Source organism: Leopardus geoffroyi, chromosome A2 (genome assembly GCF_018350155.1).
Source record: "Leopardus geoffroyi isolate Oge1 chromosome A2, O.geoffroyi_Oge1_pat1.0, whole genome shotgun sequence".
Lineage (NCBI taxonomy): Eukaryota > Metazoa > Chordata > Mammalia > Carnivora > Felidae > Leopardus > Leopardus geoffroyi.
The window spans coordinates 24,849,373-24,864,244 of record NC_059331.1 but is presented as its reverse complement, the minus strand read 5'-3'; the positions used below and the strand labels follow the sequence as shown (position 1 = coordinate 24,864,244).

The window sequence follows — 14,872 nt, the reverse complement described above, 5'->3', positions numbered from 1 at the left end:
GCCACCACACCAGTCTAACCTCTGGTGTCCATATAACACTACCAGACTCCAGTGTTTCTCACTACTGTTTGTTCAGTGTTTTCAAGACCATTCAGAAACCTAAGTCTTGTGGCTCCCCAGACTTAACAAAGTAATACATTCCTTAGTCTAGTTCTTCCTTCCAAGCTGATGTTTTGTATGATTGCTGCCCTTAGTAAACCTCATTTTATTTGAAGCCTAGGCTTCTCTTGGCCTAGATCCTGGCCTAGAAAGATATCCTGTCTAATAAAATACTACTCATTCTTCAAGGTAAAGTTGAAGCCCCTTGAATTACCTTAATTTTTGTAATTTTGCACTGTTGATTTGATATTTTTTATTTTAACATTTTTCTAAGACTACAAACTTAGAGTTTTCTAAGATGCAAGTTTTATTCAGATATAAATGATAATACAGTAAACTACAGGTACTTAAAAGTATAATATTTACCAAATTTTAGTCATTTTGTTTTGGAAGTGCACACACGCAGGCAGGGTCAAGGGAGAGAACCTTTTTTTGTTTGTTTGTTTCATTGTACTAGTTTTTTATTGCTTCATAACAAATTACTACAAATTTAGTTACTTAAAACAACACAAATTTATTATTGTACAGTTTTGTTGGGTCAGGAGTCTGGGGACAAGTTAGCAAGGTCCTTTCCTCATGTTTCACCAGGTGAATCATGGTGTTGGCCATTGCTGCCATATTCTCTGAGGCTCAGGATTCTCCAGAGAGAGAATCTCAAGCAGGCTTCACACCCAGCTCCTTAAAAAAAAAAAAATTGTGAGTGTGAGTGAAGCTTTTGTGGTTTTTTTTTTTTGTGGTTTGTTGTTGTCGTTGTTGTTGTTTTAAGTAATCTTAATCTCTACACCCAACGTGGGGCTTGAACTCATAAACCCCAGATCTAGAGTTACACAGTGTACTGACTGAGCCAACCAGATATCCTTGAAACTTTTTTTTAATTGAAGTGTATAGTTGACTTTTTGAAGACTCTGAATGGGCAAGACATATTGTTGGGGGCTTTCAGCAAAAATTATATTCACCAAAGATGTCTGGGCTGACTTGTTCGTTTGCCTTCTGAACAGTAGTTGGAGAAGGTAGCAATAGGCTTTTCTTTTTCTTTCTTTTTTTTGTATAGTTGTTTTTGAGAGAGAGAGCGTGCACATGAGCAAATGTGGGGGAGGGACAAAGAGAAGGAGAGGGAATTCTAAGCAGGCTCTGTGCCATCAGTGCAGACCTGGATGTGGGGCTCAAACTCAGGAACCTTGTAAGCTGAAGTCAAGAGATGCTTAACCACTGAGCCACCCAGTGCCCCCCCTCCGCCCCCCCCCCCCTTTTTTTAAAGCAGTAGGTTTTTCTAGCAGAACTTGTAAACTGGCTTGATGTTTCCAAAAAATTTCCAGGCATTTTTAGAGCAGCAACAATATTGAAAATCAGTAGTTTCCCAAGGGAATAAACTCTGAAGGACAATGCTTTGTTTATAAACCAGGGCATTCTTTTTAATGAAAATCACTAGTCTGGGTTGGTGCCTGGGTGGCTCAGTTGGTTAGGTGTCCCACTTCGGCTTGGGTCATGATCTTCCAGTTTGTGGGTTTGAGCCCCATGTCAGGCTCTGTGCTGACAGCTCAGAACCTGGAGCCTGCTTCGGATTCAGTGTCTCCCTCTCTCTGCCCCTCTCCTGCTCATGCTCTCTCTCTCTCTCTCAAAAAAAAAAAAAAAAAAAAAAAAATTAGAAAAAAAATCACTAGTCTGTGAGTCACAAAACCCTAATGAATGTTGTGAATAGGTGAAGGGGAGAAGCAGATGGGTAGTAAGACAATTAGCTACGTTTGTCACCTGTGTTCATAATCTCTTCTACCTCCTTTTTTCTGCTTAGTCTGTGGTTAGAGCCAAGAATATATTTTTCTTTTGAAATAATGAACAGAATACTAGATTTGGTTGAGATTGTGTCCTTAGCATTTTACTTTTCGGATCGAGTTGACTTTTCTGGGCTGACTTGGAGCTTATAAATGTCCATTTGTAACATTTTTATGAGGAAATTTGTTGCACATACCGAGCCCTCAGCTCTTTAGTAATAACTTTTTCAAGTACCTATTAGTGCTCTGGCATGATTGATTGATTGATTGATAGGTAGGTAGGTAGATAGATAGAAGCAGAATATTTTATACCATAAAATGAATATAAAGTGCAGATTATTTTAAATAAATTAACAAGCAGTGCTTAAAGATACTTCCTGTTAGAGATATTTAAATGGTGTTATGTTTCTCTAAAGTCAGGCAACTAAAGATTCTACTCTGTACCTTTTTGTCTTTTGATAGAAGTTAATTTTGCATTTTCTTATTTTTAGTATTATTTTTATGAGTATATCTTTGATGAACTCAGGCGAAGACCAAGACATGTGTGTCCATATGCCGTTGTATCTTTTACTTACAAAGATGATATACAAACTCCGAAGTTTGTACCTTCATCAAGGTAAGACTCATGAGTTTTAGACATCATTCAGAATACTAATTTACATATCCTGCATGGCCTAGAACACTGTTTTCTTCCCATTTTTTTTCTTGCCTTGCAACTAATTAGATGCACAGTGTTTATGATGACTTGTAAAAGTAGAGTGTGAAAAATGTACTTTATATGCAACTAAAATTTACTTAAACCTCACCAGTTAACCCTTTTTTTCTTGATATTGAAGGTTTGCATAGTTGAGTAAAATGCAGCTTTTATTTATTTATTAAAAAAATTTTTTTTTTTTGATGTTTATTCATTTTTGAGAGAGAGAGGGAGACACAGAATCCGAAGCGGCTCCAGGCTCTGAGCTATCCGCCCAGAGCCCTATGCAGGGCGTAAACCCAGGAGCTGTGAGATCATGACTGAGCTGAAGTCAGACGCTTAACCAACTGAGCCACCCAGGTGCCCCTAAAATGCAGCTTTTAAAAAAAAGTGAAATTTTGTGTGTTAGCTCTCCTACAAATGAGGAGCTTCTACAAAAGATCCCCGATCCTACCTCAAACAAATTAAATCAAATGTGTGTTAAGGAGCCTAGGCATTGGTAATTTTTTTTCAATGTTTGTTTATTTTGAGAGACAGGAGGAGCAGAGAGAGAATCCCAAGCAGGCTGTGCTGTCAGTGCAGAGCTCAATGTGGGGCTCAATCTCACAAACCGTGAGATCATGACATAAGCCGAAATCAACGAACTTAGCCCTCCCTAGGCATTGGTAATTTTAAAAGTTTCCAGGTGATTCCGATTTTCAGTGAGTTGAGTACCACTGATGATTTCTTATAAGCTTTAATACAAAGTGACCAAATGCAAAGTAGTCTCCCTTATTGTTTCGCCCATGTGGTGATTCCAGAAAAAATCTTGGTAAAATTGAATAAGTAAATGTATAGGGATGTAGGTGAAATGGTCAAATGTCTGTTTAAAGTTATGTATGAGCCTTATTAATTTAGAAATACTGTTTTTAAAAAGCCACATATCATGAAACACGTTTTTGAGGTCAACCTTTTCGTTGGTTTTCCAGATCAAATCATCTTGTCTTTCTTTAAGTTGTTTGAGATCCAGCACACTTATTTCATGTCACCAAATAGCCCTGGTAACCATCCATCCATAGCCATAAGTAGCAGTTCATATGTTATCCAGACACTTGTGATTTTCATTTTTCTTGTGGCTCTGTGTTTATGATTTCCATGATAAATTTACAATAGGGCCTTTCGATAGTAATCTTTAAAAGACATCCACCAGTTAGTAATTATGAGGTCTTACCTCCAGGAATTGTAACTGTGTTAATTTTTTTTTTTTTTTTTTTTTTTTTTTTTTTTTTTTTGCCTCTTTGATTCTATCTTTTGGTCTCCATATCATTTAAAAATGAGCATTGTTTGAACACCTTTGCTATACCTCATGCTGCTATGAATCATTCTGCCTCAGGGCCTCTGCATTTACTGTTCTCTTTTCCCAATTAGCTACATTGTTTACACTAAAAACCTTTATCAGATCTCTCCTTAAAGGTGACTTTATCAGTGAGGCCTTTCATGATTTTTGTTTTTAACCCCATAACCTTATTGCTTTCTCTTTTTCTGGTTTCACTTAAAACCATCATCTGGTAAACTATATACTACTTTTGGTTGTTGCCTGGAATCTTCATGAGGTTGTAAACTCTATGAAGGCAGGGGCTTTGTTCATCCTGGTAATCCTGTTATCTAGAACTGTGCCTGGTAAATAATAGGAACTTGGTAAATATTTATTGAATGATGAATAAATACATTTAAGTGTATTTTGAGGCTATTTTTTTCAAGTCTTATCACCAAAATAAAGTAATTCACAGAGACTTTAATGGACTCTGTTTTCTCCTGATGACTATTTTTGGGGAAAATAGCTCCCATAAATTTGGACAGATATGATAATTTGAGCCAAGTAAGTAATTGTTTTCTTCATATAGACTTGGATGTATCAAGTGTTGTAATAAGTAGTTCATATGTATTTCCCACTTGGATAAAAAGGATTTAATTTTTCTTGTACCTTATGCCATTAGAAATAGTGCTTATGTCAAGATCCTGAATATTAACTTTCTTGTTACCAATCAGTAATGTTTTCTTTTCTTTTTAAAACTTGTAGATCTAACAGTTTCAATGCAGATAGAAACACTGGTAAGATTCTTTTATTATTTTCCTTTAGTTTTATAAATTGGAAGAATAAGTACATAAAGTAAAAAAATTAGTGTTTTGCTTTATTTTTATAATGGACAAAAATCTGCAAAGTATGATAAAGGGGGTGAGGCCATGTTATGATATAACATCAACATTTGGTTGTCCAAGCATAAGGTCTTCTTTAGAAGCTGCTGAAACTATGAGTAAACCAAAGGATTTTAGCACTTTGATAAAAGTAAACAAACAAGCTTTAAAACTTAGATAATTAAAATACATTTATCAGAAGTTTAGGATTTAGAAGACACAGAAAAGATTAAAAGCAAAACTGACATTTTCTGTCATGAAGTTTCTCCACAATGAAAAGAAAGTGAGTAGAGAGGGTAGGAGATGCTGTGGGGATTTGTGATTTGTGTAGTTAACTGGATTTAATATAGTAAGATAGTCTCCTTTGGGTGAAATAAGAAGGCAGTAAATGCTTGGTCTTTGCTCTTCAACTGTCTGATATGAGGACATTTAGACAAATTTGTTAATTTTTTGCAGCTGGAATAATTCTATAGGGGAAAAGATACCTGAAACAAAAATCCTATTATTTGAACTCTCTCCTAAATAGCAATGTCATGGGTGTTTTTTGTGTGATTTTTGTTTTTTGTTGTCATAGATGTTTTTCCCTTATTTGTAGTAAACATGTATTTGCTTCTGGGCTGCTAGAGGCTGAATTATATCATTCTTTTTATTTAGACAAATTTAACTACACCTTGTGGAAAGGACAGCTTTTAAATAAAGGAAAGCTTTTGTGTTATATTTCTCTGAGGTCAACCACTCGTGCTTTTTTGCCTATCAAGCTGTAAGTATGTTATAAGAAAATAGCAATTAGCGGTTGCTCCATATAGTTTCTTCTTTTGCTTTTTATTCTTATATTTAAATTTTGCTTTGGTCCACAAGAACTTCAATATAAATGTCGATTTGTTTTAAAAGATTGATAACTTGGGAAACACAGTTGGCAAAATGGGCCCTCTGCTTTTCTATCTTGGTTTGAGAATGGGCTAAATAGTCATATACATTTATAGCATAAAAGTTTCTGAATGATTTTAAATTTTAAAAGTAATTTTTCAAAGTTTTATCCTAATTAGATATATTTGTCATTTAGCAATTTGAACATGGTAGACCTAAAAGTTATCAGTTCTTTGTTGGAAACCTCTTTGATGTGGTGAGGTAAGTTAAAATTTATAGACTGTTTTCAGTCCTGTGCAGCATATATTAGAATAGAGTGGTCTAAAATGATCTTTTGCTACCACCCAAACATTATGGGCCTTCATTAAATGTTTGATGATTACTTTCAGGATTCATACTCAAATTGTCTTAATAAAAGGACAGCCTTTAATCCTTTGTGGTTAGGAAAATTGGTGTATAAGATTAGCTTCTGGCTTAAAAATGGAAGGTTGGTGATATTACCAGTCTTCCTATCTACTTCTCTATATATCTGGGCTTCCCATTTCCAATCCTCTTTAGAATCAAGTCTAATATTAATAGTATGTTGTGGGTGGAAAGGAGATAACATTGCCAGAGTTAAAAATACAGGTGAGGCAAACATACTTTTTCAATTTTCTTTCAGTCCCGAAAAGTTAGATGTTGAAACAGTTATGAGTATTGATCATCTGAAACAGAAAATCCCTCCGGCGCTGTTTTATAAGGAAACATACTTAGGTCCAAGTGAAGGTAAGTAATTTAATTTTATTAAAATATATAAGAAGCAGATTTGATTTGAATATTTACCTTGTATTTTTTCTTATGTCAGTTTTGAAGAATGGAATGTATTGCAGCCTTTATGAAGTTGTAGAAAAGACAAGAATTGGAAGTAACATGGAGAGTTTACTACAAAAACTAGAGAAAGAAAAACTTGTGAGTGAAAGGTTTTAAAATGTTCCTCATTCTCCCTTAGAAATAAGTGTTTGAATAAGTGATCATATTAATATTTCAGTTTATTTCATTTTTGCCTCAGAGTACCGTAGGGTCTCTGTCTTTGTTGATATTATTTAATGAACCATTTTACTATGGCCTTTAGTAGTCGTCGTCGTCGTTTTTTTTTTTTTTTTAAAGCCATGACACTAGACCTTCTGCAAGTCTTCTCCATGAAGTATCTTTATTGTATTTTGTGATTGTGACAACAAATATTTATTGAATATTTTCTTATGCAGGGTGTATAATTCCAAAAAGAATGAGATAAGGACTTTTCTGGATCATATACAGAGTGATAAATGGAGTTACTCAATATGGTTTGTTCTAGTAGGACTGTGCCATATTTGAAGAATCATCAGAACAATTGCTTGGTGAGGTTGAAAGAGAAAGGAACACTAGAGTAGTTGGGGGAAAGTGGTAGGACTTGAGACTAGAAAAGTTGTGGGGGTGGGGCCTGTGTCCTGCAGTGTCGTGTAGGCAGTGTTCAAATGTTTGGAATTTTGGGTGTGATCCTAAGAGCAGTTGGTTTTAAAGGGAGCGCAGGATGTGTTTTTGATTGTGTATACAACATGATCAGATCCGTGTTTGGGAAATTTATTTGGTTACTCTGTAGAGAATAAAGAGGCGAGATGGGGCAGGAAAGTAGCATTACATTAGAGGGTGGTAGTGGGTTAGAGGAGAGAGGTAAGAACGATGATATAAGAAGAGACTGATTTAAGAGCTGTTTACTAGGTAGTATCCAATAATAGATACTGATTTTATTGAGTTTAGATTGAGGGTTTGTTTAGGTCAGGCATTAGTTGTGATGGGTTTAGGAAAGAACAAGATGAATACATGCTATTATGTGTAGTTCTGCTGAAGGAGAGGAGTTGGTTACAGAGTGGGGTTATTCCAAGGTTTCGGTTAACCTGAGATAGATGAGCTCACTTTTAAATGTTGATGAGACATTTCAATAGGGGAAGAAGTTTTTTGCACAGGTATGCCATGTGATAAAAGCTTTTCAGCAGTTAACTTCTTTTTACTCATTTTATTGAGCCTCAATTTCCAGGTAGTCAAATGGAGGTTACTATCAATGATTTTCAGAACTGACAACTGCATTTTTAATGGTTATGTAGAATTTTGTTGTATGCATATTTATTTTCTTCAACGTTTATTTATTTTTGGGACAGAGAGAGACAGAGCATGAACGGGGGAGGGGCAGAGAGAGAGGGAGACACAGAATCGGAAACAGGCTCCAGGCTCTGAGCTATCAGCCCAGAGCCCGATGCGGGGCTCGAACCCACGGACCGCGAGATCGTGACCTGGCTGAAGTCGGACGCTTAACCGACTGCGCCACCCAGGCGCCCCTGCATATTTATTTTCTTAACCCATCCATTGTTTAGAGTGGCAGAGTCAAATTGTGTACAAAATTTATAGGCAGAGTTTATATACTTATGAATTGGTGGACATCTAACAATAATTTTTTGACTAACCAGCTGGAAATCTTTGGACTGGGCATCTTATAACACATACATATGGACAGATGCACATTCACCACATATGAATATACTCTTATATTTACATTTCTTGTTTTCTTCTGAAAGCTTGCCTAATACAACTATTCCTCACATCAAAATCTGTTTAATTCCTGAGTTCAGAAAGTGAAAGTTCAGATTGTAGGTTTGGGTATGGTGAGATACTGGGTTATCCAAATCTGTTCAGTTCTTGCATTTCAGAGAATGAGTATTGAGAATCTTGACAATGAGGAGTTTATCAGAAAATTACAGTATCTTCCATTCTTAACAGTGAGACTCGGGATAGGAAGATACTGGTATCTTACTCTTCACCTGAGCAAGTACTATATTAGATTCTTAGAGGACTGGGTTTTCTCAGGGTTAAGAAATAGAGTAAGATCCTATGTCTTAGAGGGCATGAGCATTCTGCAGGAGTATACTACCTGAGTCTAATGGAGTTGAGATATTTTTGTATAGCTATCCCTTTTCCTGCAACCTCATTGGGAATTATTCTAACTATGGCTACTTTCTTCATAGTTCTAATGAAGATGGGAGATGCATTGGGGACTGTTGAGTTCTCAATAGTTTTATCTTGAATATGCACACTAAATGTTCTGAATCAGAGATAGATTTAGTGAATACCTCACGGTAGTAAATATATTGGCCTTCCTTTGCCCCCTAGTCCTTAGCCTTAGGGCATCCCGAGGAAAGACAGGTCTGTTATCCTGTGCAGGTGGCTGGATATTCCACAGGCAAGGGATGAGGAAAAATTACTTTTCTTTGCTTATTAAGGGAAGAAGGCCACTGTCTCCCTCCCCTTCTGGGAAGTTCTCCTTGAAAATGTGATGAATATTAACTCCAATACTGTGGTAAATAAATAAAATCTCTTCAGGATACATTCAGCCCTCTGGAACTTAAAACATAGGAACTAATCTGTGCTGTAACCTCTTGTTCCTCTTGTGTACCCACGTGGCACTCTCAGGGAGATAAGAGAAATTTAATTATCTTTTTGGATCAGAGCAGTTACTTAGATAATTGGCTATAAAGTATGTGAGGAGTAAAATATTTCTGGGGGAAGTGAATGCAAACATTTCCCTATCTGTATATTTACTTTTTTGTGTATCAGAAGGCTAGTTTTGGAGGACCACAGAGAAATTAGGGAAATTTTATTTCCTCACAAGGAGATTTGTAAAATAAGTAAAATTATATTGAGCTTTCTTTTGGTTGGTGATAAGTTAGTAATTCTTAAAACTAACTTAATATAAAGGAAAATGATATATGTCACTAAATTTGAACGTTATTTCTGATGTGAACACTCTTCTGTATATCTCCCAGTGTGACATGTACAAAATTTTTTTCTCTTGGGTATATATCTAGTATATTAGATTTATTATCGATAAGTAGAATCATTGAGTCATAATTCTACATGACTAGCTTTACAAGATAATGTCATATTGTTTTAAATATCTGTACCAATTAAAAAAAATATTTGTACCAATTTATATCCCTTACTACCAGCAAGTTCTCGTAAATTCACGGTTACTAGTATAGTCAGACTGTGGCATAATCTTGCCAGTATGGTAGGTATAAAATATATTGTACTGTGATTTTAGCCTGTATTTCCTGAAATATGATGAGTTGATCATCCATTTATGAATGTATTTCTTTCCATATTCAGTTGCCTATTGTTTGAGTGCTTTGTGTTTTTATTTTATTTTATTTTTTTTTACTATTTTATTTCTTAAAATTTTTTAAATGTTTATTTTTGAGAGAGAGAGAGAGAGAGAGAGAGAGAGAGCAAGCAGGGGAGGGGCAGAGAGAGAGGGAGACACAGAATCCAAAGCTGGCTCCAGGCTCTGAGCTGTCAGCACAGAACCTGATGTGGGGCTCCAACCCACAACCCTTGAGATCATGACCTGACCCAAAGTCAGATGCTTAACTGACTGAGCCACCCAGGTGCCCCTGCCTTGTGTTTTCTTACTTATTAGAGGAATTTTTAATACATTTTTGGGTCCTAATACTGAGCTATGTGTGCTAGAATTTTTTTTTCATAATCTATGCTTGCCTTTTCACTTTATTCCTGGTGTTTTTTGAAGAACAGATGTTCCTAACTTCAGTGTGTTTAAATTTATCTGCCTGAATGTTAAGCACTGTTTGTGACTTTAAGAAATCTTTCCTTACCCCCTAGATCTTACAGGTATTGCCCCTGTGTTTTCTTCTGAATATGTTATGATTTTGCCTTTGGCACCTAGGTCTTTAAATAAATAAATAGGTTTTTGCTTGTTTTGTTTTTGTGTGATATAATATAGGAATCCAATATTCATTTTTTTCCCCAATATGAATACCAAATTGTTCCTGAAACATTTCTCCACCGAGAAGCCTTGATATGAGGTAGAGTCAACTGCCTCTTTTGGGAACTGTTTTGCTATTTGAGATGGAACTTTTTTTCAAATATTTAAATATCAGCTTTGCTTTTTTCTTTCTTTAATTTTTTTTTTTTTCATTTTAGAGAGAATCCTAAGCAGGCTCTGGGCTGATGTGGGATCCCATGACTCTGGGATCATGACATGAGCTGAAATCAGGAGTCTGTTGCTCAACTGAGTGAGCTCCTTAGGCTCCCCTCAGCTTTGCTTTATGCAAAAAATGTTAGAATCAGCTTTTAAGGTGCCTCTCCCCCCCCCCCCCAAAAAAAAGCCCTATTGAGATTTTTTTAATCTATAGATGAAATTTGAGAGAATTGATGTGTTTTATGTTAGTGTCTTATCCATGAACAGGATTATCTCTTTACTCTTTTAGGGTATTCTTTTAGTAGAGCTTTATAATTTTCTGGGTACATGTCTTGCTTATTTTTTGTTTGGTTTATCCCCAGCCATTTAATTGTTTTGGTGTGATTGTAAACAGTATTTTCCATTTCAGTACATTTTCTGTTTGTTGTGTATATAAAAATGTAATTGATATTTATGTATTAATTATATGTTAGATCGGAGTATGAAATTTGAATAATTTATTTTTTGTACATTGTTTGAGATTGCTATATAGATTTTATTATCTGGAAGCAACATTGGGTTTTTTTCCTTTCTAGTCTTCAAGCTTTGTATTTCTCTTTCTTGCATTAGTATTACTGTGTAATCTAGGATCCTCCAGTACAATGTTGAATAAAAGTGGTAGTTGGAGGCATTCTCTGGTCTTTGATTTTAAAAAGAACATGTCTAACATGAACCATGAGGTAGGAAGTTTGTAGTAGATTTTTCATAGACACCTTTATCAGTTTAAAAATTTCCTTCATTATTTTAACCACTATGGGTTTTGAATTTTTTTTTAATGCTTTTTTCATTTTTTGTTGTTGTTTTTGTTTTTGGCTTTCATCAAGTTGGTAACAAGGTGTATTAGGGTTCTCCAGAGGAACAGAACTAATAGGATGTACATATATAGAAAGAGATTTATTATAAAGAATTGGCTCACACAGTTATGGAGCCCATAAAATTCCAAAATTTGCAGTCACCAAGCTGGAGAATCAGGAAAGCTTATGTGTTAAAGTCATCCAAAAATATTCTCAGAAACAGCCAGAATAGAGTTTGACCAAATATCTGGGCACCCTGTGGCCCAGTCATGTTGACACACAAAATTAACTATCACATGTAATATTTATTCTGTAGACTTAGAAGATGAATTACATTTATCTTTTGCCAGTATTAAACTATGTTTGTATTGCTAGTTAAGAACACCAACTTCACTTTTTTTTTTTTTTTTTTTTAATGTATGAATGTTTGATCTGTGAATGTTTTGTTGAAAAATTTTGTATCTGTGATAAGTTAGATTGACCTGCAATCTTGTTCTTGTCTAGCTTTTGTATCAAAGTTATACTAGTGGGCACCTGGATGGTTCAGTCAGTTAAATGTCCAACTTTTGATCTTGGCTCAGGTCATGATCTCATGGTGAGATTGAGCCCTGCATCAAGGTCTACACTGACAACACAGAGCCTGCTTGGAATTCTCTCTCCCTCTCTCTTTGCCCCTTCCCTGCTAGTGCACACACACACTTTCTCTCAAAATAAATAAATATAAACTTAAAAGTTACACTAGCTTCTCAGAATTGAGTTGGATAGTATTCCTCATTTTGTAAGAGATGTTTGTACATATGATTAGAATAATCTGTTCTTTGGATGTTGGCTAGCACTTAATTACAAAACTGTCTTCGTTTTTCTGGATGATTTTAAAGTACTGATTCAATTTAATAGTTAAACTTCTCAGGTTTTCTATTCTTATGTCAGTTTAGATATATTATGGTTTTGTTTGGTTTTTAGGAATTTGTCCATTTTTTCTATGTTTTTGAGTTTATTGCAATATAGTCATTTAAATAGTCTATTAATAGCTGCTGTGAGCATTATTATGTGATAATATTTTCATTATGCCTTCCCTTATTAGTCACTTTCACCAGGGGTTTGTGTGTTTTATTAATCTTAACCAAATTATGGTTTTAACCTTCTGTTATATCTTTGTTTTACTCTTTTCTTAATTTTAGCTGTTCTATTAATTTCAACTTTTGGGAGGTTCATTTTATTTCTGCTTTCTTAAGTTGGAAAAATGGTCAATGCAAGTACTCTTTTAGTTGCATTCCACAACTTTTAATATGTAGGATTTTCATTATCATTCAGTTCTAAGTACTTTTTAGTTTCCATTATGATTTTCTATTTTGATACGTGATGTAGAGGATTGTTTTTAAATTTCCAAATATATAAGAATACTTTTGTCTTTTTTTTCCCCCATTTAATTGTTACAATCAAAACAGGTGGTGATTATTTGAAATGTATTGATACTTGATCTAAAGCCAACTTTGTGGTCAATTTTTGAACATGCCCTGTAGATGCTCTGTAGATTTGCCAAAAAAAGTGTATTCTTTGTTAGATTCTGGGTACACAATTCTGGGTTGACAGCTATTTCCTCTTAGTGCTTTGACTATATTACAATATCTTCTGGCTTCTATTTTTGTTGAGAGGTTAGTTCTTAGTCTAATTATCGTTCCTTTGTAGGTCATCATCTTTTTTCTGGTTGCTTTTTTTAATCTTTGTCTTAGGTGTTTTTCAACTCTATATCTAGATATAGATTTCTTATTTATCCACCTTGGTATAATTTGATATCTGGATTTATAGATGCATTTCTATAATACAATTAGTCATTATCTTTCTGATTATACTTCTCCTTCATTCTTTGTAGACGTTTTTCTAGGAACCTAGAGCATCCTACGTCAGGTCTTTTCATTATGTTCTTGATGTCTGTGAATTTCTCTTGTGTTTTACATCTACTTGTTTCTCTGCTTCATTCTGAGTGATTTCATCATAGTTACCCTCTAGTTTACAAATTCTGTCTTTAGCTGTGTCTGGTTTGTTATTTAATCCATTCGTTGAGTTTCCAATTTCACATAATATTTTTGATTTCTTAAAAGTTGTATTTGCTTATTTTTAAGACCTGCCTGGTCTTTTTTTTTTTTTCTTTTTAAGTAGATTCTTGTTAATATTTTTTAGAAATACTTATTGAGGACATGGAGGTTCTATTCTGATATTCAGGAGGTATATTGAAATAAGCTTCATTTTAGCCATTTCTATTTTTATTATTTTTTAGAGAGAATGCGAGTGAGGGAGAGGGACAGAGAGAATCTTAAGCAGGCTTCATACTCAGCGTGGAGCCCAACATGGGGCTCGATCCCACAGCCCTGGGATCATGACCTGAGTCAAAATCAAGAGTTGGATGTTCAACTGACTGATGTTTATTTATTTATTTTGAGAGAGAGAGTGTGAGCAGGAGAGAGGCAGAGAGGGAGAGAGAGAATCTTAAACAGGCTCCATGCTCAGCACAGAGCCCAACACGGGGCTCAATCCCACAACCACAAGATCACAATTTGAGCCTATATCAAGAACCAGATGCTCAACCAACTGAGTCACCCAGGTGCCCCATGCCTAGCCATTTTTAAGTGTACACCTTTTCAGTGATGTTTAGTAGATTCACAGTGTTGTGTAGCCATCATCACTATCTAATTTCAGAACATTTTTATCACCCTAGAAAGAAAAGAAACCTCATACCTGGTAACCATACATTCTGTATTTGTTCCTCCTCCAATCTCACTATGAATCTACTTCTGTCCTTATGGATTTGTCTATTCCAGACATTTTATATAAATGGAATCATGCAGTATGTGGCCTTTAGTGCATTGCTGCTTTCACTCAGCATAATTAAAAAAAATTTTTTTTAATGTTTATTTATTTTTGAGAGAGTTGAGCAGGGGAGGGGGAGAGAGAGAGGAAGACACAGAATCCGAAGCAGGCTCCAGGCTCTGAGCTGTCAGCACAGAGCCCGACGTAGGGCTTGAACCCATGCGCAACGAGATCATGACCCGAGCTGAAGTCGGGGATGCTTAACCAACTGAGACACCCAAGCACCCCTCACTCAACATAATGTTTTTAAGGTTCATCCATGTTGTAGCATGTCAGTACTTCATTCCTTTTTATGGCTGAACAGTATTTCATTGTATGGATAATACCACATTTTGTCAATTGTTTCTATTCTTTGCTGTGAATAAGCTGCTATGAACATCTGTGTACCAATTTTTATGTGAATATGTTTTCAGTTCTACCAGTTATTTCTTTAAGCATCTCATACCTGTTTTATATATTACATCTGTTATTCCAGTTTGAAGCCCTTGGGCATTTGAATCTCTTGTTTCTGCTAAATCTCACTTAGGGTAGCTTATTTCCTCCTAGGTTGTGAGCTTGATGT

The 14,872-nt window shown here is 35.3% G+C and overlaps 1 protein-coding gene across 10 annotated transcripts in view; it reads left to right on the top strand.

Moving 5' to 3' along the window:
* The window catches only part of TASOR (transcription activation suppressor), a 52,751-nt gene that overhangs the window by 12,683 nt on the left and 25,196 nt on the right, over positions 1-14,872 (top strand). For all 10 annotated transcript variants that reach the window (XM_045493245.1, XM_045493248.1, XM_045493246.1 and 7 more), the window contains exons 7-11: positions 2,360-2,484; positions 4,622-4,653; positions 5,392-5,497; positions 6,266-6,369; positions 6,449-6,552. In XM_045493245.1, the coding sequence (XP_045349201.1) occupies positions 2,360-2,484; positions 4,622-4,653; positions 5,392-5,497; positions 6,266-6,369; positions 6,449-6,552 (471 nt within the window). The remainder of the gene's footprint in view (positions 1-2,359; positions 2,485-4,621; positions 4,654-5,391; positions 5,498-6,265; positions 6,370-6,448; positions 6,553-14,872) is intronic.